Source organism: Leopardus geoffroyi, chromosome A3 (assembly GCF_018350155.1).
Source record: "Leopardus geoffroyi isolate Oge1 chromosome A3, O.geoffroyi_Oge1_pat1.0, whole genome shotgun sequence".
Taxonomy (NCBI): Eukaryota; Metazoa; Chordata; class Mammalia; order Carnivora; family Felidae; genus Leopardus; species Leopardus geoffroyi.
In genome coordinates this window covers 35,964,799-35,992,698 of record NC_059336.1, presented here as the reverse complement: position 1 = coordinate 35,992,698, position 27,900 = coordinate 35,964,799, and the positions used below count along the sequence as shown (strand labels likewise).

The 27,900-nt window shown below is 39.7% G+C and overlaps 1 protein-coding gene and 1 long non-coding RNA gene across 4 annotated transcripts in view; one reads left to right on the top strand and one right to left on the bottom strand.

Annotated features, from left to right (window-relative positions):
* The window catches only part of LOC123580501, a 167,975-nt gene extending 150,044 nt beyond the window's left edge, over positions 1-17,931 (top strand). The window contains exon 4 of the long non-coding RNA XR_006703327.1: positions 17,817-17,931. This is a non-coding gene — a long non-coding RNA (uncharacterized LOC123580501). The remainder of the gene's footprint in view (positions 1-17,816) is intronic.
* ANKEF1 (ankyrin repeat and EF-hand domain containing 1) lies at positions 27-25,633 on the bottom strand. Of its 3 annotated transcripts, XM_045445309.1 has the most exons (10): positions 25,322-25,633; positions 19,654-20,044; positions 14,435-14,634; positions 13,309-13,458; positions 12,165-12,288; positions 6,932-7,754; positions 4,691-4,917; positions 3,179-3,342; positions 1,177-1,311; positions 27-332 (listed from the first exon to the last, which is right to left on the bottom strand). In XM_045445309.1, the coding sequence occupies exons 2-10, from the start codon at positions 19,997-19,999 to the stop codon at positions 174-176; spliced, it is 2,328 nt and encodes a 775-aa protein (XP_045301265.1). In that variant the 5' UTR covers positions 20,000-20,044; positions 25,322-25,633; the 3' UTR covers positions 27-173. The 3 variants fall into 3 exon arrangements, with proteins under 3 accessions (XP_045301265.1, XP_045301266.1, XP_045301268.1); XM_045445310.1 differs by lacking the exon at positions 19,654-20,044 and having other exon boundaries at positions 25,322-25,631; XM_045445312.1 differs by lacking the exons at positions 19,654-20,044; positions 25,322-25,633 and having other exon boundaries at positions 14,421-14,532.
* Positions 25,634-27,900: the final 2,267 nt, after the last annotated feature.

The window sequence follows — 27,900 nt, the reverse complement described above, 5'->3', positions numbered from 1 at the left end:
AATGCAAAATAAAATACACCTTCTCCAGATAGCTCAGAATATTTATAGCTGTTAAAGCAAAAACAATTATTTGGTTACAAATTCTTCATTTGTGGATTGCTTTGACTTTGATGGAAATACCGACTTTCTCCCTGGGCCTCGAAATGTTGACCCCAAGAAGCAACTGCTATGATCTAGGTCTTGAAGGCAGCTTCTAAGGCTTGAGCTTTCTCTGTGATGTTCTTCTGAAAGGGCATCATGAAGTCCTCAAAGTCTACCTCGTAAGTGAACCTCTCCCGCCGCAGCTCCCTTTTCCTGATCAGCTCTGCTGTTGTGGCTTCAGGACTCCAGATCTTAAAACAAACAACCATATCCAGAGCAGGCATGAATACGAAAGCCAGCCAAATACGTCAGTATCCACACAGTGTCCAGTATGATTAACTTAAAACTATCAAATTTACTTCTAAATCTATTTTAGCTTATGTGTTCCTCTTACATGAGGAAGAGGAGTTACATGGGCATCACTAATTCTGATGGTGACTGTTTGGACACCTGAAATGCTTTTCAGTTACCTCTGATGATCCTCTGCTGTTCATTTTTGGGATGTCAAAACAAGGAAGAGATGGAATTAGAAGATCATTTGGGTTTGTTACCTTTATGTCTTATGGGGAAGTCATAAGAAAATTATTTTCATAGTAGAAGGCAGAGGGGGCTGATGGTCTCTTATTCAGCATGGCTTGATGGGGATTGGCAAGACCACTCTTGTTCTCCAAAGATGTCTCCACCTCTTTAATTGTGGATATTTAGGAAGCTACTGAATAAATCCAGTGTTGCTTAGTATGAAACTCCCAAGTGAGATGGTAGTAAGAGTACTGGGGTCTGAGAAGTACCAAGAAAATGTGTCTATTGAACTTGTGACCAAATGGGGACAGGGAATGGCATTGACCAAAGAATACTTTAGGTTTTCAAGGACAACTAAAATGTTGATATAGAAATAGTAATAGAGGAAACCAGATATTGGAAGCTAAAGAAGGTGAACTTACTGAGTTGAAGCAGCAGGAATTGGCAAAAGGATACCTTCATATCATAACCGTGAAAGATAATCTTTGGACATTTGTTTGGGTGCTCTGCATGAAATGTATTTAGAAAATGATATGAGTTTACAGCATGTTATGAAGATCTTTCCAAAGTACTTACCCTCCGTGGAATAAATGTAATATCCACTTTCTTGGTATAACCACTGGTAATCAATGAATTGAGATAAACCACATTATCCTTATGCACTTTCTTTTCCTCTGATATGGCTGGTACATAAACTGATGAAAGTGGTTCCTGGAAATGAGACAAAAGAAAAACCAACCCTATCAATTGCAAAAACCTATATTACACTTTTTTTTATATTATTTGTTGTTCTGTATCTTGCTCTGAAGCCAAGTAAAAATAAAAATGTTACTATATAAATTATAATTTGAAATGAAATAGAATATTATAACTTTGGATGGGGGAAGATAACTAGTTTGCTTTGTTTAACTCTACTTTATTAGTAGTATTGGTAACAGAGAATTTAAGTCTTCAAGATACCCATTATTTATCTATGGTCACTGATTAACTAGAAAAATTAAATTATCCTACTAAAATGATAATGATGTATGTAGTAGAAGCTTAGCTGATTGATCATCCTTCACCTCTGGCCATTCTTACTCTCGTCCCCTCCATGTTTATTACTCCTTACTGTTGATTGTCCTCCATGTTTGTTATAATCCCTTCACCCTCTCCACTTCCTACCACCTTACATTTCTCCAACCCTTTCCAATTTCCAATTCCAATATTAGAGCTTTTCCTTTTTGAATTTCATCCCTGACCTATGTTTGCCAAGGATCACCAGGGATTCCTCCTGCTTCCCTAAAAGAAGCTTCTAGCCTACTTAGAAATGCACTTCAACTGATGAATGGATAAAGAAATTGTGGTTTATATACACAATGGAATACTACGTGGCAATGAGAAAGAATGAAATATGGCCTTTTGTAGCAATGTGGATGGAACTGGAGAGTGTTATGCTAAGTGAAATAAGTCATACAGAGAAAGACAGATTCTATATGTTTTCACTCTTATGTGGATCCTGAGAAACTTAACAGCAGACTATGAGGGAGGGGAAGGAAAAAAAAAAAGGTTAGGGAGGGAGCCAAAATATAAGAGACTCTTAAAAACTGAGAACAAACTGAGGGTTTTATGGGGGGTGGGAGGGAGGGGAGGATGGGTGAGGTGTATTGAGGAGGGCACCTGTTGGGATGAGCACTGGGTGTTGTATGGAAACCAATTTGACAATAAATTTCATACAAAAAGAAAAAAGAAATGCACTTGGGCTTCGCTGCTAATGACAAAGTCTTGATCTCTCAGTAATCTCTATGGGCAAAAACCTTAAACTTCTGCTGGTAGTTTAGAGGCACCCACATCACTCCAGATTACCAGGAACAGTCACGTGACACTTTTAAAACTTCTAGAGTCATTCTGCAGGATATCCAAGTCACAAGGGGCCCCATATCCCAGGGTTCATTGGTAGTCATTAAAATCCCTTAGGGGGTGCCTGGGTGGCTCAGTCAGTTAAGCGTCTGACTCTTGATTTCAGCTTAAGTCATGATCTCATGGTTCATAAGTTTGAGCCCCACATTGGGTTCTGTGCTGACAGCACAGAGACTGCTTGAGATTCTCTGTCTCCCTGTCTCTCTCCCTCCCCTCTCTCTCTCTCAAAAATAACCATTAAAAAAATAAAATTCCTTAGAAAGAAGGTAAGATGTGTAATGAAAAATTATGATACCATAATGAAGGAAAAACATGCTTTGCTTCATTCTTCTCACCCTACTTCCCTGTCTAGGGTGTCTCATCAAATCTGTATAACTCAGAACCAAATATATACATAGCCAATGCCAATTCTTTTTTCAACATTCTAATTGTGTTTGGCTGAACCATCTTGGTTTTTACATGGATTTTATTTGCAATGAGCACTTTTTAGACTTTTCCATACTAGGAATTTCTTTGCTAGCTATTTCTTTAAAAGTACTGCATAATAGTTCTGACAATATGGGTTGTATATTATTTTGCCCATGCTGTATAACCACATGTACATAATGACATGGCCCTACCCCCCAACAAGTTTTTAACAGGTTCTAGTTACTAATGGGTAGTCCATTGCTTTTCTTACCTCCTCTTTCTTAATTTCAGGGCCTTCAGTCTTCATTTTAGGAGGTGGCTTGCCTTTCAATTTTTGGTTTTCTGCTGGTTTTGGCAAGCTATCCAGCTTTTCTTGTATCAAACTAATTATTCTATAGTCAGCATACGCCTTTGCAATATCCATGGCAGTGTGCCCTGTTCAAGACATAAATTCAGAATAACAATAAACAGATTGATAATAAGCCATGTAGAAAACCTCAGCACATCAGCCCTTAGCATACAGTAGTAAAGGTGATTAGTAAAGCAAATGGTTATATGTAGGGTCACAAAGCTAGATGAGATATTCTCTAAGGTGGACCCAGCTCTAAGATCTCATAATTTAAAGTGCCATTTACTGGCAACACAACCTTTTCTTGTTTTTGTTTTTTTTTAAGCGTGTTTCTTAAAAAGTTGATAGGATATTTACATGTGAATATTTGATTGATGGTTCTCTTCCCACATTGCGTACATTTCCTTTTGTGTGATAATTTTACATTATTCTCCCCTTTCCATGATATAAGGAGGTATATTCAAAAAGGCCTGAGGAAGCTGGTATCACAGTGTGCTGTGCACATGGCTGGGTATTATGACACCTGTAATATCCTCAGGCAGACCTAAATCAATACTGCCAGTGACTCAGAGGAAGCCTGAAGCAGCCAGAAATATTAATGCTCTCTCAGATCAAAAGGAAGCAACAGCCTCCACTATAAGAAAATGATACCTCCAAGCAATAAGGTCAAATAGTTATTCAAATTTTTATTTATTCTTCAGGTGTGATATAAGCTAGGCCTCCCATTTATGTCCTAGAGAGAACCTCAAATTCAGGAATTTGTTCAGCTTTGGAAAGAATCCACATTCTATAGTCTTTAAACTATGTCATTTACTAGGAATTGACAGTTGTATCAGTGTGAAAACCCCGAACATTGGTGCAAGCCCACAAACTAATGCTTATAGGACTATAGTGAAATAACCACAGAAATTAAGAGTGGATAATTAGAGGGGTGCCTGGGTGGCTCAGTCAGTTAAGTGCCCAACTTCAGCTCAGGTCATCATCTCACGGTTCGTGAGTTCAAGCCCCACATCAGGCTCTCTGCTGTCAGCACAACACTCTCAAAAATGAATAAACATAAAAAAAAAGAGTGGGCATTTAGAAATTTTTAGATAGATTTGATAGAAGAATTTTCTGTCATTTTAATCTAGTGATTACAAAAACCCTTGTATTTCATGTTTTTTCTCATTTCATTTTCTAGGAAGTCACTTTTTCTTGTACTTTACACAAGTATCCGTCCATGACAGATTGCAAACATAAAGCACTGATCCTTTCACACCAGTGATTGAGAGGCACTCCATAGAAAACCAACTTGTGTAACATTCAACTTAGGCTTCCGTTTGCAGTAGTAACTCTCACAGGGAAATGTGGTCCTATAAGAATAGAATCAGAAGAGGTTTTGAATCTAAATTCTCCTTTTCTGACTGTAACTATATCAATGATATGAACACATACCTTTTCTATTTTCCAGTTGGAATTTAGCACCGATATCAAGTAGGTATTTTACAGTATCCAGTCTGCAGCTCTCAATAGCTCTAGTTAAAGGAGTGGTGTTGTTGATGGAGACTGCGTCTATCACAGCTCCAGATTTTACAAGAAGCTCAACAATATCTTGCTGGCCTGTGTGGCATGCAAAATGAAGCGGAGTCCACAGGAAATTATCTGTTGCATTAACGTTAGCCCTATAAAATAAGACAGATGCACAAGCTAAATATATGGGTTGTTCCAAGCATTGGAGGCTGAACATGCAAAGCCAGATTTCATACAGTTGTCCAGCTATAAATGAGGGAAGCTCTGAGTAAAGTTAAACTCTGTGCCATAATTTTTCTTGACTCGTGCTCTGCATTATCTGACAGTCTTAATTTTCTTTGCATAAATACACATTTTGTTTAGTTTTTTTTTTTTTCAACGTTTATTCATTTTTGGGACAGAGAGAGACAGAGCATGAATGGGGGAGGGGCAGAGAGAGAGGGAGACACAGAATCGGAAACAGGCTCCAGGCTCTGAGCCATCAGCCCAGAGCCCGACGCGGGGCTCGAACTCACGGAACGCGAGATCGTGACCTGGCTGAAGTCGGACGCCCAACCGACTGCGCCACCCAGGCGCCCCTTGTTTAGTTTTTAAAGGCACTTAGATCCCAGGGGTTACACTTTTTGCAAAGGTTAAAATTAGGGAAAATTATATAACTGGATCCAATGAAGGTAAAAGCTGATAGGAAATATAAAGGTCACGTTATTTCACTTTGAGTCTACTTTCTCTGAATGTTATAGATTTTTAAATGCACCTTCATTATTAAAATTCTAAGCATCTAAGTGTAGTATTTTAAATGTCAGTTCTTTTTAAAAAAAATTCACTGTCGGGGCGCCTGGGTGGCTCAGTCGGTTAGGCGTCCGGCTTCGGCTCAGGTCATGATCTCACGGTTTGTGAGTTCAAGCCCCGCATCGGGCTCTGTGCTGACAGCTCAGAATCTGGAGCCCACTTCGGATTCTGTGTCTCCCTCTCTCTCTGCCCCTCCCCCGCTCACGCTGTCTCTCTCTCTCTCTCTCTCTCTCTCTCTCTCTCTCTCAAAAATAAATATTAAAAAAATTTAAAAAAAATTCACTGTCTGAAAGTTCAAATTCTCATTGCTTTATACTCCCTCTAGATAATATACAAATTTGAATACTTCTTTGACCTTTGCCCTTGTATTAATAATAATAACAACTTTTATCAAATATGCAATTGCTTTGCTAATAAGTGATTTACATATTTTAAATGATTTGATCTTGAAAATCTGTGAGCTGAGTCCTATTAGAGCCCCATTATAAAAATGAGGATATGGAGGCACAAAAAGTTAAGAAACTTACCCCAGGCTATTCAGCTATGGTACAAGAAGGAATTAAACCTGAGAAGTTGCTTTAGATTACAAAGTTAAATAAAAATGTGATGCTTTGATATTTTAAAGATATTTACAAATGAACCAAGGAGGTTCTGGAGGAGAGAAGGGACATGTTATCATGGCCATTGTACCACTTGTTTAAATTTGTTAGGATCCCCCCCCCCCCCCGCAACACATACACAAGAGACAGATTAAAAAGCAACATGTAAAATGAATAAGTTCTAGAGATCTACCATACAATAGTGTGATTATAGTTAATATTGTATTGTACACTTATAATTTGTTAAGAGGGTAGATCATGTTATGTTTCTCCTACAATAAAATTCTTGGGGCACCTGGGTGGCTGAGTCAGTTTAAGTGCCTGACTCTTATTTCTTCTCAGGTCATTTCTGCTCAGGTCATGATCTAGGTTTGTGAGTTTGAACCCCTCAACCGGCTCTGTGCTGACAATGCAGAGCCTGCTTGGGATTCTCTCTCCTCATCTCTTTTGGCCCCTCCCCCCACTCACAGGCAAGTGCATTCTCTCTCTCTCAACAATAAATAAATTTTAAAAATTATCTTGGTAATTTAAAATAAAATAAAAAGTGACCTACACAACATGTAGGTAAAGCTCTCTAGTAAAGCAACTTTGTGCGTAGTTGTTATTGGCAAGCTATCTGTGCGTACACACATTCCCAGGTTCCCATTAGCCAACTTTCCCATGCAAGATCTATCTCTAATCTAGATTTCAGAAATGAAGCTCTTTCTTTGCCGTAAAATTCTGGAGTTGAATATAAAGACCCATGAAATTTAAACCTCACTCAAGAAAGAAAACCCACCCTTTTTCAAGAAGAAACTTGACAGCATCCATGTTTCCACTGGCACATGCAGTCATTAGTGGTGTTTTGTAATAATTATCCTTCATATCCACAGGTATTCCTGATTCAAATGCCTTTTTCAGAGAAGCCAGGTCTCCTGCCTTGGTGACGAAATTAATATTTGAAAATACCTTCCCTGGATCATCAATGTACCAAGCGGAGTCATCCTGAATGGGATGTTCTGGTGGATGGTCTCGGTTAAACCGATTGCAATCAGTTATATTCTTGTAGGTTTCAATCATGTAATAGGGTGGCCCGCCATCACTCCGTTGGGGAAATACGTGGTCAGGGATGATGCAGATTGGGAGGGGTAAAACAAACTTGCCTTTCTTTACCTTTTTGGCCATCCCTTTTTTCTTTTTCTTGGGCCCATATGATCCCAAGACATAAGCCTTGCTTAAGTATCTGGTTCCTTTAAAGAAATCATTAATATTGACCCCACCTCCCCGTAATTTTTCATGATATTGAGCTACCATAGCCAGCTGTTCCGACGTGACAAAATCTTGCCTCTCCTCCAATGTCAACACGAAGTCCTCCTTGCTGACTGTCCCATCACCTCTGTCCACAAATGAAAAGGCTTCCCGAAGGAAAGTCTCATGTTCTAGCGACCAGTCATGAAGTCTAAGGGCCCAGAGTGGATTCGGATTTTTGGCTCCTGGCCGTGCCAGTTTATTAGCGGTTCGCTCTGCCCGCCGTATTTCTTTGTTTGCTGCTTTGAAACCGCCTTCTTTGGCCACAACTCTGGGTGTTTTATGATCTAAGTTCTTCCATTTCAGGTCACATCCTAGAACATGAAGCATCATTATTATGAATATTACCCAGGCATCTGCATGGCTCTGTGAATGACATTCATCAAACCCTTTTCTTAATTTTGATCTATTAGTCAAAATATTTATCCCCTATAATTACCAAATTAAACTGTGATTTTTTTTTTCTGTGAGCTTCACTTTGGTGAATTCTGAAATATGTTTCCAATTTATATTCTCTGCCCCTAAAGAATTAGGACATTGATCCCTATAGATATTTGAAACAAATATCATTTTGGCATACTTGCTAAGCAGACCTGCTACTAAAAAAAGAAAAGAGTGAGGGTAATATTTGAGTATAGAAAGAAGCTGGGTTCAGATAGCTTACTGGGCCATTAGGAACTCAGAATGCTGCACCTGCTTCTTTTTGAATGATTATGACTGCAAACCTATGTACGATCTTAAACTGTATTCCCCACGGAATCCATTTAATTTCTGTTGATCTGCTGTTTTGTGATAAGGTCATGTGAACAACCTAACCCAGGAAAAAACAATTTGTTCATCGAATCTGAAAGACTTCCAGTATTACATTTGTGCAAATCAGACACTAAAATTCATTTTCCTTCTTGGTCCCTTCCTTAAAATGATGACACCAACATTACACGTAGGTATTCCCCAAATAAATAAACTTCTCCGGGTACATTGGAGGGTCGGCTTAGTGCCACTAGGAAGGTTGTGCTGTCTATAGTAAGTGTCTTGAGACATTAAAAATCCGTTATGTATATAAATAAGTCAGACAATGAAGAAGATCTTTCTAGTGTTTTGCATCTAGAAGAAGCCTCTCCTGTTGCTTTGCCAACATCACATAATCAAAGAAGATTGCTCCCCAATCAGTATGTCTACCAACGAAAATGTACAGGTGGCTGCATGCAGAAATAAAGCATGCCCTGCCAATACTTCATAGTTGTATTCCTTGTCAAAAAGAAAATTAGTCGGGGCGCCTGGGTGGCGCAGTCGGTTAAGCGTCCGACTTCAGCCAGGTCACGATCTCGCGGTCCGGGAGTTCAAGCCCCGCGTCAGGCTCTGGGCTGATGGCTCAGAGCCTGGAGCCTGTTTCCAATTCTGTGTCTCCCTCTCTCTCTGCCCCTCCCCCGTTCATGCTCTGTCTCTCTCTGTCCCAAAAATAAATAAACGTTGAAAAAAAATTAAAAAAAAAAAAAAAGAAAATTAGTCACCGGTGCTTTTGAAGGTTGATACTTCCTTTGGTATTGTCAAACTGAACATTTTATACTAAGACTGATAATTTTAGTAGTGATAGAAAAACTCAAAAAGAGTATTATGAGAATAAGGATTCTAAAATTTCTATATTAAACAGTGACTTATCGAAAAGGGGGCCTGAGGCTGGTCTCGACAGTATAATTCCATAACAACTTCAAGAATGCTGTTTTTATTTAGCTTTTTCGCTTCTTCAAGGTGTCGAGGGGTTTATCTACCATCTCCCAAGCCACTGCTTCTATATTCACCCCTAAGGATCAAAGGATCTTAAAGCTGTTTGATCTTGCCTTCTTATGCTTCCAGTTTCCTCCTAGTTAGAAACCTTTATGCGGATAAAAGTTTCCAACGTCCCAGCTTAAAGATCTGAAGGCGTTTTTTTCTCCTCTGGCCTTGGGACTTTTTATCTCCTCCCTTATAATTAGTAAATACAGATCCATTCATTCCCTTTGTGACTTATGATCTGTGGTCGAAGGTACTCAACTTACAGCTAGTGTGAGCTGACAAGCCAAAGACCCATGAGAAAGAGAACTCTCCTGGGGTGCTTCCCTAGAACTGTTCCCAGCTCCCTGCTTCTGCCCTTGGATAGGACACTCACACTGCTTACCGGGACTTGTAAATTGCTCTAGCAACAGGAAGAAGATGGTTTAATGTGGGAAACAGTCCAGCCTTCACATTTAAGTATAGAAGACGCTAAACCCAGGGAGTTAACTCAGAAAAGAGCATTTAATTGTTAATGCATTGTTTGTTGTTGCTCTGACTGCCTTAGATCTAAGATTCAAAAGGTGAACATGTAGTTGGTAATACTTCTGTTATGGAATTAGGTCACCCACATAGGATCTAGTGAAGTGGTTGTACCTCCGAACATGCAAGAGAACTTAGAATGCTTTCAGCCACTTGTTTTAGAAACACGGTTTAGGGGCACCTGGGTGGCTCAGTCAGTTGAGCATCCGACTTTGGCCCAGGTCGTTGATTTCATGACTTGTATGTTCGAGCCCCACATCGGGCTCACTGCTGTCAAGTCTGTCAGTGCAGAGACTGCTTCGGATCCTCTGTCCCCTTCTCTCTCTGCCCCTTCCCCACTTGTGCTCTCTCTCTTTCTCAAAAATAAATAAATCTTAAAAAAGAAGAAAACATGGCCTAGTCTTATGATTCTACCAGGAAGATGAAGCCTTTCTGTGTCATTGGGCAAGGCCTTTGGCGTGGCCTACGCTCTGGCCAAATGTGCTTCTCAATTTGCTTTCTGTGACTTTCTCCCAGGAGTATATAGATAGAGAATGTGCCTGGTGATGTTTGTCCTAATAAGAAAGCAGTTAACATGTTAAAGTTGAAGAATTGTCTTAATCTGGGCAGATCTTTTGTTTTTAGAAATAAATTATGTTAAAAATGCAATATCAGGAGCACCTGGGTGACTCGGTTAAGTGTCCAACTCTTGATTTTAGCTCAGCTCATGATCTCATGGTTCATGAAATTGAGCCTTGCACTGGGCTCTGTGCTGACAGAGTGGAGCCTGCTTGGGATTCTCTCTCTTCCTCTCACTCTGCCCTTCCCTATGTGTATGTGCACACACACTCTCTCTCAAAATACATAGACATTTGAAAAAGAAAAAAAATGAAATGTCAGAATAAACTGCTGATAGTGACAAATGTGCAAACAAGACTGATGAGACCATTTATGGGGCAAAAGTTGCATTTGATACACGTTCCTTTCTTTATTTGTTACAAGTGTTTATTGGGGGACGATGGGGGGGAAGAGTAGGAGTTTGTATAAGTTCATAAAAAGTAAACGTGAATTCGTTATTGCACTATTAGTTACGCAAGCACATTAGTTTATTTTAGTGGTTACAATATAGGATCTCTATGTCTCAGGGACTCCTGAGATTCTGTCTGTGTAGAGGACAGAAAAGCAAAAGTACTTTCTCTGCTGTATTCTAGAGTCATAGGGCTTTAAGTTTTTGCCTATTACTCAAACTGGAGAAAAAAAAGCAAAAAACCAAACCCATTACTACAACGTTCAGCAGAATGCAGTTCCATTTTTCACAAAGTTAAAAACTTTTAATGTACTTTAAGTTAGCATGTAATTGACACCAAATGGATCCAGATCTTTAAACTTAATTGGCTAAAATTCCCATTTTAAGGACTACATTAAGCTATACATGCATAGTTTATATTCCTAAATTAATAGGTACCTAGAAGCTAAAGGTAAACCGAAAATAAATTTCAAATTTTCCATGAAAATTTTCATTTTATCTTTCTCCCTAAAATATTTCCCCTATAATTTCAAATGATTTAGGAAAGTTATCCTTGACACAATTGAACAATTTTTTAATGAAATAATTAAGAATGCAGACTAAGGGGCGCCTGGGTGGCGCAGTCGGTTAAGCGTCCGACTTCAGCCAGGTCACGATCTCGCGGTCCGTGAGTTCGAGCCCCGCGTCAGGCTCTGGGCTGATGGCTCAGAGCCTGGAGCCTGTTTCCGATTCTGTGTCTCCCTCTCTCTCTGCCCCTCCCCCGTTCATGCTCTGTCTCTCTCTGTCCCAAAAATAAATAAACGTTGAAAAAAAAAAATTAAAAAAGAATGCAGACTAAAAGACATAGTTTTCAGTGTTCGTTCTTCAGATTGGTGGACATTTTTAAAAGGACTTTAAAAACTATAAGCATTTTAATAATTAGCCGACATATGAACAATCCTCTTTAGATTTTTTTTTTTAATTTTTTTTTAACGTTTATTTATTTTTGAGACAGAGAAAGACAGAGCATGAACAGGGGAGAGGCAGAGAGAAAGGGAGACACAGAATCTGAAACAGGCTTCAGGCTCTGAGCTGTCAGCACAGAGCCCGACGCGGGGCTCGAACTCAGGGACCGTGAGATCATGACCTGAGCCGAAGTCGGACGACCAACCGACCAAGCCACCCAGGCGCCCCAATCCTCTTTAGATTTTTAATGACAACCTAAAAACATTTCAGAAAATGAGTTTTCATCACTTTAAGACCTGATTCATGATTTCACAGAAGGTAGAGTAAGAAAAAATTTTCAATTTTCTTTCTACATATATAACTGAGGATGGGTTATTGAAAAAGATATGCAACTGACAAGTGGCAGGCCCAAACTGTCTGCTCATCTGCAACATGGGTAAATCATAACTGCTTTAAACATAAAATTGCTAGACACTTTTACCTCGCTGAGCTATATATTTGCAGCAATCTGCAAAACCGCCCATGGCAGCATAATGAAGTGGTGTGTTCCCATTCAATGCAATCAGCCCCATGTCTCCCTTGTAAGCAAAAAGCAGCTTCAATATCTGCAAAATAAACAGTGGATACAGTAGAGGAATAGGAACATACATTTATTGCATGAAGACTGACACCCCAACTTGTTATCTAATAGTTACTTATGCTACATGTGGCTATTTAAAATTAAATCGAATTAAATAGAAAACCATTAAAAAAAATCCAGTTCCTTAGTTTCACTAGCCGTATTTCAAATGCTCAAAAGCCACATGTGGCTACTGTATTATACGGCACAGATATACAACTTTTTCACCATTGCTGACAATTCTATCAAATAGCTTTGACCAAGAGTTTAGAAAATTGGATACTCATCTAGGGCATGCTATCTTGGTAAATTCTAGTAATTCTAGAAAGCATCAGCCTACAGAAAACATTATCAGGGAAGCAAAGTCTTTACCAAATGTGACTTCTATTGTGATGTATATTTTTATTGTGGGGACAAGACTCAATGACAGAAACAAAGGTAGCTATGTAAAAACTCAGAAAATTGAGTAAAGAAAGTTTAGACGTAATTCAGAATTAAAAAAAAAAATAGGATAGCATTGGTTCCTATTTCGTTTCTGCAGTGTCATTGTACCTATGAGATATCCTTTACTGGTATGTCCAGATAACCAGGATACTTAAGAGTTTAAAATTTAGGTGAGTCATTAGATGCACACAAAAACTCACGGAGATAAGAGTTTGTTGGCATTGTTCTCCCACAGTTTGGTCAAGCCATATTTTGAAGATTCTGATATGTAATGGAGGCATAAAATAAAAAAGTCCTGATTGGCAAAACTTTTAATTTGTCATAGTTAAGAATACAGAAAAACATTACCAGTAATGTTAAATGAATAAACTTAGCAAGCAGATAAAACTGAAGGGCTAGAAAGTTTTTAAAAAAAACATTTGATCTGAAATATAATTTTAGAATTATCTAGGGAAATCAAGATGGTAACTTCGAAAACATTCTTAGTGTAACCTGCATGATATTAAAACAATTTGTGAAAAGGCGTGAGCAACAGATTTTAAAGCAAAGGGCAGATTATTACATCAAAAAAGCCTCCTTTGGCAGCAAAATGTGCAGCGTGATGTCTCTCATTGTCAAAGGCATTCACTTCACCTCCTCTTTCCAATATCCCTCGGACTAGCTCTAGCACTCCTTCTCTTGATGCTTCCATTAAAGCCGTTCGACCTGTGGACTGGATGAGAAACAGATCAAATGCCGGTTATGCTTGTTATCTTAAATCACTTATTTCGTATAAATATGGTCTAAATCCATTTGGCCTTAGATTCACACTGACATGTTTAGTTCTCTGTATTTTTATTGGTTTCATGTAACAAATAGGAAAAATGAAGTCAGCTGGTCCATGTAGAAGAATTCGAATATCAGAGTCAAGGTCACACCAGATGTCCCTGTGAGAAATCAGGCTATAAAATGCATTTTTTTTTGTAAAGAAAGTAGTGCAAAAGGGGGGGAAAGAGGGTAAAGTATATGCTAAAATTAGGTTATAGGTGTTTTCTAATAAGGAAAAAAATTGATTTTTTTATCATCTGGAAATGACTATTTTTTTTTTTCAATGTTTATTTATTTTTGGGACAGAGAGAGACAGAGCATGAACGGGGGAGGGGCAGAGAGAGAGGGAGACACAGAATCGGAAACAGGCTCCAGGCTCTGAGCCATCAGCCCAGAGCCCGACGCGGGGCTCAAACTCACGGACCGCGAGATCGTGACCTGGCTGAAGTCGGACGCTTAACCGACTGCGCCACCCAGGCGCCCCTGGAAATGACTATTAAACAATAAGAAAACTCAATAAATTGGCCAAACAAGGAAAGGGGGCAAGATAGATACAGGAAACAGCAGGACTACATGTTTTCTTTCCAAAAAGATACATTTTTATTAGGCATCAGTGGTATCTTTTCTATTTTTCTCTAATGATCTTTTACCATTATGCATAATAAATACCAATTTTCCAAATGTAATTAGGAAATAGACTGTGGAATCATGGTAATATAAAGATAATGAAAATCTATCATCTTAAAACACTGTGAATAGAAATGAATAGTCTATAAGCTAACAGGATAATTTTACCATAATTAAATGCGAAAATTACACTACTGAGCGTCTATAATTTAAAAAAAAGGAATATATATATATAATCACAGGAATAGTCATACTGAGTTGATAGCATTTGGATTGGCTCCTTTTTCCAAAAAGGTCAGGCACATATCTTTAACATCATGTGCTTCTTCACACGCTCTAAGGAATATTGGCTTTCCTTCACAGGTAGAGTTGTTGACATCTGCACCATGGTCCAGGGCAATCAATGCACAGCGATAATGCCGCTTAGTAGGCAAAATGCAGTAAAACAAAACACCTGTAGAAAAATAGAATCCCCAGAGAGTATTTAATTAAGTCTCCATATATTTGAACCAGATAGCAAGAAAAATATAACAATTTTGAAATCCATAATTGGCTAGCTGAAGGTGGTGGAGCAAAGGCATAGTTGCCTTGCTTTTTCCTTCTGTAACCAACTGAAATACCAAGACCGAGAAACAAAAGAAGAAAGTCAACCTTTGATAGAATCAGAAAACAGTTACGACCAAATGTGATCGGACCTGGTTCAGGGGAAGAATCAGAGTGCTGATATGTGAGCCCTTGTCAACCATGGGTTCTTGCAGCCTATACCCCACATGCAGGACTGTGGGTGCTGGTTGGTGGGTTGCTGTGTCCCCTCTGAAACTGCAGAGTGACAAAGGAAGTGGTACTGGATGATAAAATGTGCAGACCAGCCATGTGTAGCGGTCAGTATAGCAGCACTGAGAAGACAAAGTACATGACAAGGGGCTCTACCATTTTGGCAAATCGTTTTGTTCCAATGAATAAAGGAAAATGCTAAATCCCCCGACCCAGAACTTATGACATATAGGTCCTCAATATAATTCATGTCAAAAATGTACTACAGATCAGAGGTATTGTAATCTAGGCAAACAGCAGTCAGGCTCCAAACTGACTTTGTAATGACCTTATTCTAAACAGGCTTCATTCAAAGAGGAGCAATAAGCAAATAAAAAACTAGCATGTGACCCATTGGGGGGAGGGGGGGGGGCTAAGATACTGAAAGAAAGAAACCTGATAGTAAAAGCTAGGCAAAAACTACATACTAGGAAAATTATACCATGTGAAAATTATTGACTGACCTATTTCTATGATAGCAAAGAAGCTAAATATAACTTTTTTCTTCTAAAATAAAAGTACAAAGATAGGCCAAGACCTTTAAAAGAAGGGCTGCTAGGACAATAGAAGATAAATAGAAGGAAAAGATGAAATTAAGCCCGCTGAAGTTAGGAAAGAAATGGTAGAGGAAACTAAAACCACCAAAGAAAGGGAAGTCAAATTGGAAGCAGGAAAAAGGAAAGCAAAACCATCATCCAGGATGTGGAGGAAAAATACAAAAGAACTAAGGAGAATGTCACAGATGATGGAAGAGTTGAAATGGTCTAGAGGCAAAGGAGAGTGAACATGTATGTAATTGGTGTTCAATAATAAAACACTAAGTGGAACAGAAAAAAATGGAGATACAATAGAAAAAAACTTTCTTGAAGTGAAAACCTGAATTTCAAGATTAAAAAAGCATATTTGGGTCTCAGGAAAAATGGATTAAGAAAAATCAATGAGGCATGCGTATGTAAAGCTAGGTAGAGAAGGTGTCCTGTGAGCATCTGGGTAACAGTTCAGATCCTATCTATAAGAAGCAAAAGTCAGTCTGGCCTTGAGATTTTGCTACTGTAATAGTCCATGCTAGAAAATAACTGAAGTATCTCTACAATATCACCTGAGAAAGAAAGTAAGGAGTTTTGTACCTATCAAACTGTTGTTCACATATAAAAGCAATGGACATGTAAGTTTAAGGATGCAAAAAGTTATTGTACTAATCTCTTCTTTCATAGCAAAATATTAATGAATACCATGTAAACTGCTACTTTAATAAACAAAGGTTTAAGTGTATGTAAAGCTATCAAGTTTGCCATTAAAACAACCAAAAACAAGCATCCAACTGTGGGTTTCGGCTTCACAAGTTTGAGGTTCATATTGGGCTCTGTGCTGACAGTGTGGAGCCTGCTTTGGATTCTCTCTCTGGCCCTCCGCCACTTGTGCTCTCTGTCTCTCTCAAAATAAGTAATTAAACTTAAAACAAAAAAACCCAAAACAAAAAAAAAAAAATCAGTTCTCTTCCCAAGAAAAAAGACAGATGTTAACTAGATTTACTGTGGTGATCATTTTGCAATCCATACAAACATCAAATTATGTGTACACCTGAAACTAATATAATGTTTATGTCAAATATACCTCAATTTTAAAAAATCAGTAAATAATAGGGGCGCCTGGGTGGCTCAGTCAGTTAAGCATCCGACTTTGGATCAGGTCATGATCTTGTGGTTCATGGGTTTGAGCCCCGCATCAGGCTCTGTGCTGACAGCTCAGAGCCTGGAGCTTGCTTGCTTCAGATTCTGTGTCTCCTTGTTTCTCTGCCCCTTCCCCACTCATGTTCTGTCTCTCTCTCTCTCTTGCTCTCAAAAATAAATAAACATTAAAAAAATTTTTTTTAAATCAGTAAGTAATAAAAATAGATAAAACTACCATTCCAACAACCAAAAAAAAAAAAAGAACTAAAAACAGACCATTAACTTAGAAAATATAATACACACAACAAGAAAAAGAATATATGGACCATTTAGGAAAATACATTTATACATATTTATTTATATATTTTATATTAAATATAACTTCATAATATAAAATAAATGACAGTTCTGAGGCCAAACCTTTGGGGCATCCAGATAAATATAAATTGGGTAAATTCTACCATTAAATAAAAATCACAATTTATATAAAATCAAAATCTAAATATATTTCATATAAACAGACACATCTAAAATAGGGTTACTCAGAACAGTTAAAACAGAAAGATGGTCAAGGACATGGTTGAAAATAGAAAATCAAAGATACAACAAGTCATATGAGGCAAGAGTGGACCAAAACAACAAAAACAACAATAAACAGCAATGCGATCTAGAAATACCAGAGGCTGAATTCATTACAAAAGGCCCTAAGGCACTTATGAAATAGATACTTTATAATGATGGCATGCGTAACTCCCAGTCAAAGTCTATCTGGGCTGACTCTTTAAGCCATAAAGGACATGAATCAAATTCTAAAACTGAAATGGAAATAAAGGGAGAAAAAATGGTGGACAGTCAAATTTGCATACTGCATGTAGGACTGGGTATGCATTCCTATAAATGGGAGAACCAATGGAATGGGGGCTCTAAGGAACTAGTCTAGCTTAACCCTTAAAGGGAAGACAGTATTACATTCTCCAGAATAGACAGACACTAATTAATCCCCAAAGACATAGGAAAGAGTTTTGGCTTAGAGATTTACCTTTTCCATATTCTGCAAAATTGTTCAAAGTACAGTTTAGCCTAGAGTATGTCCCACATCCTTCTAAAGATCCAGTAAGTATTTTAACCACTTAAATGTTTGCTTATCTTTTAGGAACAATGTCCAGTGAGGCATACATCAATCCCTGGAAAATAGGATGTTAATGACCAAGACTATGCAAGAAGCAAAACAGTTTGACAAGTGAGAGGACAACTAAGGGATGTGCAAGGTGAGCTAGATGTGCTGAACTGGTGAAGACAGGGCATTCACTCAGTGCAGTAAGCCTACCATGGGTTACACAGAATCAAGTCTCTAGGGGGCTGTACTAACAAGGTTATGTGTGCAACAAGATTTGTACTTGTCCCAAGTTTTGTTTTCTATCTTTAATTCTTCCTATGTGATTTGTCAGATTATTTTCTCATGCATTCATCTTCCAAAACCTTGACAAGCTTAGTATTAATTTGAATTAGCTTAGATAGTAGCCATATGGCTATTGCATTTGCTACAAGTATTCACTTAACCCTGTTTCTAATTTTACTTGTTCAGTTTTAATTTTGCAATTTTAGATTTTTATGATATAAAATGTCTCAACCTTTAAAAAAAACATTCGTTTCAAACTCTGGAAGGTAAACTGTTCTCCATTACATTGTTTCCCCAAAGTGCATTCCACAAAACTCCAGGTATATAAGATGCCATAAGGAAAAACTATTTCAAGGGTCAAAGAAATATGGAAAATATCCCTGTATCTAGTCTGACAAATGTGAAATCAACATGTCTCAATTTGTTTTATCCAATGGTTCTCTAATGAATTTGACAGTGGAACCAATTTTGCTTGTAACCCTTATCAACATCTCAGCAATTCAGTGGTCCATGGAACACTTTGGGATATGATATTCTACAGAGTTTTAAGAGGCTTTTTTTATTCAGGATTTAACATTTTAAAATGCATTTGACCCCTGAACGCATCCGAAGTTCATTTCGTTATGTGGTACTATTAAGTAATTAAATGATTGTTCCTTTTCTTTGTCCTCTCTTATTGTTTTAAGCAAGTCATTTATCAAATACCAAGTCTGGAGAGAATTACAAAAGCGGATTTTGTTCCTGTCAGAAAATATTAACATTAAAAATGGGATTTATTTCTTTAGTGTGGGACTGATGTTAATGGCTTTGTACTTGAAGCAACTCCTTGGGACAACTGATTAAATCTACCAATTTATATTAAGCCTGGTGGTAATTTTCTTGGTGATTTTCACAAGGCTGTGTCAAGTCCTTCTGGAACTTTGAGTTATTTGGGCCAGAAGCTCCCAAACATGGTCTTGAGATGTGATTAGGAGAACAGAGTAGAGAAGTGGGGGCTATCTCACCTAAACAATAAAGGAAATGACATGTCTCAAGTTTTAAGTTCTTTTTCCAAATACAATTAAATTGACCCTAGAACATTGGAGTTTATGCCGGCATCCACCTTAGTCCTTCCAGTTCCCAACTGTAACCCCCTTTCTACGTCATACTGCTGTTGAGAGGTGCCAAAGTCCTTTTGGAGCCCAAAAGAACATTATTTGATGTTCTAAAGTATCAAAAGGAATAAGAATGCTCTCCCTCCTCTTTTGTCTTAAACAAGATTTTTATATCTTATAATCGATGATTATGACTATGGTAATGACAATAGATGTAAAAATTCTCCACATTTAGGAAAGCCACCAAACATAGATTAATCTAACTCTAACTTTCTTTTTAAATGAGAAATCTCTCAGATCTTGTCTCCCTAAGATCTACCCATACTGTTTTCAAATTATGGGGAGACAGTGTCCTTAGGTACAAGAGTGAGAACCTGGCTTTTCATTTAAACCCATGAGTCTTTTACTTCTACAGTTGGAAAGCAAAAATGCACTATTTATTGATTTCTGGCTACAAAGTAGATTGCATCTGTTGGGCAGAATGCTGGGATTTTTACCTTTTCCTTCATTATCAACTATACTCATGTCAGCCTTTGCCTTGGCTAATATTTCCATGGACAATTCATGACCCAGTTCTGCAGCCCTCATTGTCGGAGTACAGCCCATCTTGTCTTGCACATCAGGATGAGCACCAAGGCTAAGGAGAAAGCTGACCATATCAATGTCATTGGAAATTGAGGCTAAGTGCAGAGCACTGTGTCCATTGACCGGTTCTGTGAAATTGATTAGTTCAGGGTATCCAAGCCTGATCAACTTCTCTATCTGCTTCATGTCTTTGTTCCGAACACACTGAAGAACTTTGTAGATCTGCAAGTTCTCAAGTCTCTTATCTGCTAAAGCCATACTCGACCACCTTCTTGAAGATGCTTTTCTGGACCAAAAACAAAACTATAGCAACAAAAACAAAAACAGAAACATACAAAACTCAAAGTTAATTTTGTCATCTGTATTTTGATTAGATAGTAATATTTTATATCTTCCCTTCTGAGAAGAGAGGCTGTTTCTTACGAAATGATATTACCATAGTTTATGGCAACTGACTTCATGAGAGTATAAATTACACATAAATACAAAGGACATACAGTTAGCATAAAGTTAAAATATTTCAAAACAAATCTTTCATCCTAATTAATATCAGCCTTCCTGTGAAGCTTTCTTGTTAATTTCATTTCTTGTCTCATTTAATCTTCCTTCCTTGACACAGCCTCCCCATTTTAGCCACAAAGAAAGTAAGGCTAACAAAAGTACCAAGGTAAGGTTTCATTTTCCCACTACATGGCTCTGTTACCAGCATGCCTCTCAACAGAGACCACACAGGTTTTAGCAGTTAACAAGTGTTAAAAAAAGAACATGTAGAATTTTGAGGTGCTTATCATAAGGAGGAATCTACTGGATTCTGTGAGATACCAAACGTGATTACTGTGTCATCTTACATGGGAATAAGGTAGGTGAACGGTTGAGAGAGAACTGTAATTTTCATAAATAATCCCACTGTTACATTGTAATGAGCATTCTAATATGAAATGTTATCTCCTTTCATTTATGGAAAAACAATATTTTCAGTTGATTCAGGCTAGGTAGACCCAGCTTGCTTTTCTTTCCTCACTTTTTCTGGGAAAAGAACCCCATTATCATATTGGAAATCCATTCCAGATCATATAGTACTGCTCTCCTAGGCCAAGTCATTGCCACAGACTTCTAATTTGTCTCACTGCTTCTACAACAGATCCCCTAGCTTCCTTTCTCTGGTCAGTCCTCAGAAACATCTTTTAAAAATGTATCAGATAGGGGCGCCTGGGTGGCGCAGTCGGTTAAGCGTCCGACTTCAGCCAGGTCACGATCTCGCGGTCCGTAAGTTCGAGCCCCGCGTCAGGCTCTGGGCTGATGGCTCAGAGCCTGGAGCCTGTTTCCGATTCTGTGTCTCCCTCTCTCTCTGCCCCTCCCCCGTTCATGCTCTGTCTCTCTCTGTCCCAAAAATAAAATAAACGTTGAAAAAAAAAAATTTTTTTTTAAATAAAAAAAAAAATGTATCAGATAAAGTCAAGCAACCTTTGACCCCCAGCATTTTGTATGGATCTGCCCCTTCCATCCCCTATGATAGCAATGAGTCAAAGACCAAGGCTTAGTCTGTGTGTGAGCACATGCTCAGGAAGGACATCAGCCAGTCAGCATCCTAAGGGACCCTTCTGCCAGAACTATATGGACAGACTACTGTGTGCTGATGCTGTTAAGCAGTAGGGTGGGGTGCTGCAGTTGCAGGAACCATGTTGGCAGTCAGGGAGAGTGTGTGTTACAGAGACTGAGACTTAGGGCAGAGGTTGGGACTCAGTTGTGCCAGAATTCACCCACCACTTTAATCCATGCAACATGTTAGTTAATGCAGCACTAGGTCAGGGTTGCAGAAGTAAATATCCTCTCCCAACCCCCACCCCCCTTAATTTTGTATAAGCTAGTTAGCTGAGTTTCTGTCCTTTGCAATTGAAAAGATTTCATCTTACTACAAAATCAGAAACTGTATCATCTTTTCTCCTACAAATCTGCTCCCTCACCTATATTCCCTCTGGCAATGAGTTGCACTTTTGAACCCTTGCTCCTCTTTAACTATGTCTCTCTAGGCAACCATAACATCTCCATTGCCTGTTCTTGTCCTACCTCACCACCCACTCTTCATTCTCCTTTGCTGGCTCCCGTCTTCTGCCAGAAGCCTGTTGGGGTGACCAGGGCTCCGCCCTCAGGACTCTTGTCTATTCTCACACATTGCCCTGATGGTCTCATCCTGTCTCATGACTTTCATGCCAATTTGAGGTTTCTGAATATTCACTCTCTGACTCTCCCCAGAGCTCCAAAGTGATGTATCTACCTGTTGACTCTTCATTCTCACAAGGAACTCTAATAGGCATATAAAATATGAAACATCCAAAGCCGAACACTTGATATCACCCTTTCTCCAGTTCTCCCCACTTCCAGTAATGGCGTCACCATCCATCTGTCTATTCAGATGAAAATACTCAGTTATTCTTCTTTCTTTCCTCACAGGTCCCCTACTCTTTAAATCCACCAGCAAACCCCATAACTCTACCTCCAGAATATATCCTCACATCAATTACCAGTGGTGCTATCCTAGGCCAAACCCTTGTCACAGCTTCTAATCCGTCTCACTGCTTCCTCAGCAGCCCTGCAGAGCCATTCTTTATTCAGTACCCAGAAAAAGCTTTGTTAAATGTAGATTAGACAAGCCTCCACCCCCAACATTTTAGTATAATTCTTTTTAATGTTTATTTATTTTTGAGACAGAGAGAGACAGAGCATGAATGGGGGAGGGTCAGAGAGAGGGAGACACAGAATCTGAAGCAGGCTCCAGGCTCTGAGCTGTCAGCACAGAGCCCGACATGGGGCTCGAACTCATGGACCGTGAGATCATGACCTGAGCCGAAGTCTGACGCTTAACCGACTGAGCCACCCAGGGGCCCCTAATTATTTTTAATATAAAGAAAAGTTGAATACCCATATATCCATCACAGATCCTACCATTAATGCTTTACTCGCTTTCACTTATCTATCCATCCCTCTGTCTACTCAGCCATCTATTTTTTGATCCATTTCAAAGTAAACTGCACACATATTCCAGCAGGCAATACCCTTAACTGGAGTTCAATATTTGTTTACAGTTCTTTTTTTCCTTTTTGTCTTTTGAATATGAAATGTCCAATAATTAAGTGTTCCATTCTATAAGTTTTGACAATTGCATACATCTATGTAACCCAAACTCCTATCAGGATATAGAACATTACCAGAAAGTTCCAGAAAGTTCCCATGCCAGAAACTTCCCTCCAAACTATTTTTTAAAAGCAGTTCAACAGATTTTCATTGTAATCAGAATAAATCTAAACTCCTCCTATTGATCTTTTAAGAAAATTTTCTCTGCCTCTGTGATCTTACTTTACTCCGACCTCCCTTGATAAGATGACCTCCAGCCACCCTGACCACCTTTCTGCTTATAGAACAAAAGTGCATTCCTGCCTGTGGAACCTCTTGTTCCTTCTGCCTGGAGTGTTCTTAGCTCGGAATTTCCGTTGGTTGGCACTTCTCACCATTCAGACAGCAGCCACCATGTCGCTTCACCTCTTTCCTTTCTTTATAATGAAATCAAGCACTTCCGTATATTATATTTCTATAGATCTGTAGATATAGATATATTCAATTTATATACTGTGTGACTTCCCCAGTAGTATACAGCCTTCATGGAACAGAAGTTTTATATTATAATGACCTTTATTTCTCCATCACCCAGAACCTGACTCATGTGGGGCATTCAAGTAATGGTTGCTCCATAAATGATGACTGAAAGTGTTAAGATTGAGGAGTGGAAGAAACCAAAGAGAATGCCCAGGTTTCTAGTTTGAGCAACTGGCTACCTGTGTCTGAGATGGGGAGTGCAGGACGCAGTCAGATTGGTCAAAGAGTGTAGACAGTTATGCTTTGGCATGCTGAGTTAGAATCTACATAGCAATATGGAACACAGTTCAAGAGAGAGAGATCTAAGCCTGGTCTACGGGCAACTGTGGGGTTTTCAGTGGCTGCAGGCTCCCGGGAGACTGGGTGAAGGAAAGGAGGAAAGAGTGTCAGGGAGAAGGGTGAGCATCACTGTCAAAGGCATGCTGCTGCCTTTTCTCCCCATTCTTCTGCCTGCTGTTTTTTCTTTGTGCTTCCTCCTCTGCCGCTGGGACATCAGTCATCACACAGCTTGTGGCTTCAATGTCCTGTTTGCTGTAGCCCCTCTCTTCCCTTCTAATCTGTTTATAACATGTGGTCGACTAGGAGACCAGATACTGCAGCTGCTTAGACCCGTGTGTGTAAATAGGCTCCCAGTAAGTCCTGAGCTGCCCCACAAGTCACCCACTTGGCCTTTGCTCCATGCCTTGGTGATATTTACTTTAGCAGCGCTTACGATTTATTAGTACCAGCCATATCCTAGTTAGGTGCAGTGTCATACTGCACACGTAGGCACAACGTACACAGGAATAGGATACAGTGCTTCCAAATAGCTCCTTGACTATCCTGAATCTATGCCACCTCATTTGTGTGAACAGAAACATCCTAATCAGAGACTTCAATGCTTTCTCTGAGGCACCCACCCCTAACAAAGAATTAGCAGCATGAAGCATGTCCAGTCAAGCTACAGTGATGAATTCCACAGCCCACGGGCCAGTTCTACAGCTTGTACTCTTCCAGCCAAAGCCCCAAAGTGCTGGGGAGAGAGCAGTTCCCCTTCTCTGTCCTTCACAACCTACTGCCAAGACTGAACAAGAGCCTCCCCCCACTGAAGGAAATAACAGAAGTCCTGCCCTCTAATTCTGAGTTCTTCAAAATTGTGAAAGCATCTCTGATCTTCAGGGGAGTCATCATGTATACACACACCCCAACATGTACACTTTACCTCTGTATGACAGCTGAGCCACCGTGGCATACCCCTATCTGATCATCTATATGGACAATCTCAAGAGATAGTGGAATAGAACAGGGTTTCTTCACCTGAGGTCCATGTTTGGGTCTAAGCCCTCTAAAATTATATGACAATCTGCTGTGTGTGTGTGTGTGTGTGTGTGTGTGTGTGTACAGGTACATTTTTCCCCTGTGGAGGAGAGATCCACAGAACTCATCAACTTCTCCAAGGAGTCTATCACACAAGGGTGGTTTGCTAAAAAGAGGAGTGGAGGGAAACACACTGGGAATTTCCACACAGTGGAAAGAGTGTGGGATTGCAGGTGGGGAAATCTGTTTTTGTTGTTTGTGATTCCCCCTCCCCCCTTCTCTGCAACATTATTTACATAAACTGGTTGCAAAAACCTGGACATATTATCTACCTGGTTTGTGCCTCAGTCTTTATCTGTGAAATGGGGATGACAGTACCCACTCGATGGTCCATATGAAGAGGAAATGAGACAATTCTAGTAAAGTACTTAGCAAAGTCCCTCAAAGCAGGCTCACTATGAATAAATCAAATGTCCGTGGGTTTCAACTCCCCCAGAAGCCACGGTGTACATTTGCAGGGTTCTTTACGGTCCCTTTCAGTTTTAAGTCTCAGAAAAATGCGGTAGGGGAGAGGGGCTAAGAAGTAACTTCAAGGTAAAGGCCAGGTGGCAGGGAGCAAGGTGCCAAGCTCACCTCTTAGTCGTGGGGGTGATCAGGGGCGGCGGTTGCGCCTCTGTCTGCTGGGACGCCCGGCGGCCCAGGCCCTCGTTCTCTGCCGCCTGGCGCGGGCCCCAGCCGCGACCTCGGGCTCCCAGAGCCCGGCGTGGGCGCCCAGCCGTGAATGGTGTCTCCTTGGGCAGAGCAGGCGAGCCGGCGCGCGGGGCAGCAGGGAGCGGACGTGTGTGTCCATGGGCCCCGGGTCCGCCGGGGGCGAAAGCGCCGCCAGGTGAAAGCGCAGGGGGCAGGGTGGGAGCTGCGGTGACTTGGCTGATTGTGAGCTTCGGCCACGCCCCGCCTCGCTGCCAAGGCAACCGCACCGGTGCGCGGCGGGGCGGGGCTCCGAGCCCCGCCCCGCTCCACCAGGTGGCCTGGTCCCCGCCTGGTGGCCGGCCGCTCCGGGATGCTGGAGGAGGGCTCTGCAAGCCCAGCGCCACGTATGGCAGAGACCTTGCGCCCAAGGCCAGGACTGCAGCTGTCCTTCTCCCTTCTTTCATCCTCTTCTCCCACTCCCCTGCCCTCATTCTGAAAAGCATTGTATTCGAAACGTAAAGCTCCTATAGTAAGATCAACCAACCAATTAAAATATAGAATAAAATAATTTTATACATAAACTTAAATAAAAAATATAATATAAAATGAAAAAAAGTTACTTGTCAGAGACAACTGCTGTTGATTCTGGTGAATCTTCCCAGAATTTTTCTTTGCATGATCCAGGATGTATATAGGCTTAAAAATATTTATATACAAATGATAGCAAATATAACAAGGATATCAGTTTATTTCAGGGCCTGGGGGTGCGCGCTAACATCCCAGCCCCCCAAACACACTTTTTTTGCAGGCAAATTCTGACAGCTTTTTTATGTGAATGCAAAACATGTATGCTTTTAAAAATAGGATTTAACAGGGGCGCCTGGGTGGCCCAATCGGTGGAGCATTTGACTTTGGCTCAGGTCATGATCTAATGGTTTGTGGGTTCGAGCCCCGCATCAGGCTCTGTGCTGACCACTTGCTCAGAGCCTGGAGCCTGCTTCAGATTCTGTGTCTCCTTCTCTCTCTGCCTCTCCCCGCTCATGCTTTGTCTCACTCTGTTTCTCAAAAATAAATAAGTGTAAAAAAAATTTTTTTAAATAAAAATAGGATGTAATAGCTTCTGATTAAGAGCAATAGTTCCCCCACCCCAATTTGTTTTTTACACAGAAACTCTGTTTGAAAATATGATTAAGGACTATTTCATGAACACAAAGGAATATACTATATAACATGGAAAGTTTGGAGAAATAAAACTGAATAAGTTTGCTTCTACAGCTGGACTCCTTATATATTTCTTCCCCAAACTGCACTCTCTGGTTCTTGTCCCCATAGGTGACTGCTATTCTGAAATTTGTGTTTATCAGCCCCTTGCCTTTCAAAAATATGTTGCTTCATATGAATGCTTCCCTTAAAAAATGTGCATTTAGTATTGCACATTTTGAGGATTTATAAAAATTGAGTAGCATGGTATGTATTGTTTAGACATTTTTTCCTTCCAAAATCTTATTTTTTTAAGTTTATTTATTTATTGTTTTATTTTAGAGAGAGAGCACACGATGAGGGGAGAGGGGCAGAGGGAAAGGGAGAGACAGAGCTCTCAAGCAGACTCCAATCTCAGCAGAGGCCTGATGCAGGCTCGATCTTATGAACCGTGAAATCATGACTTGAACCGAAACCAAGAGTCCCATGCTTAACCGACTGAGCCACCCAGGTGCCCCACGAGAATCCTAACTTTGAAGTATACCTTTGTTATGTTTAATTATAGCTCTTTTATCTTAATAGCTGTATACTATTCAATTGTGTTACCATTCCATACCACTTTTAAATCAACTCTACTATTGATGGACATTTGAGATGTCTGTATTTGGTATTATAAGGAATGCAGCTGTGATCGTGTTTGTATGTCTTTAGATACACAAGTTCCAGTGTTCCTAGGGTATATGCCTAGGAGTGAAGTTTCTGGATCATAGGTTATTTATAACATCAGGAGACTTGTTTTTCAAGTATGTGTAGCAATTTAGACTCCCTTCAGCAGTGTGTGTCTTAGCCAAAACTTGGTTTTGACATGCTAAACTCTTTGCCAATCTAGTGGATGTAAATTGGTATTTCATGATTTTTTTGCATGCTCTAATTAATGATTGTTAGTCTGAGAGCTTGATTTTTTGGAAATATTTGAGTGTAACTTTATTGGCAAGCTACACTGTTCATCCTCACATACTTAACCATATAACTTTCTTAGATATTTTAATAGGATCAGTGTAAACTATGCTAGACTATCAGAACTATTGGTGCAAATATTTTGACTAGCCGTAGGGTAGACATTTGTTGGTTGAATGAAATCTTGGAGTTAACCAGTCTGACTACTCACTGTTCTAACATGGTTTCTGTGACGTTCTTTTCCCCTGAATGGGTACTCCCTGAGTTTCATAAAAATGCTCTCTGTTTTTCTGAGCAAGTAGGTGAAAAGTAGCTTTGCAATGATAATCCTATTTGATTTCAAACTTTTTGTAGTCTGAGGAGGC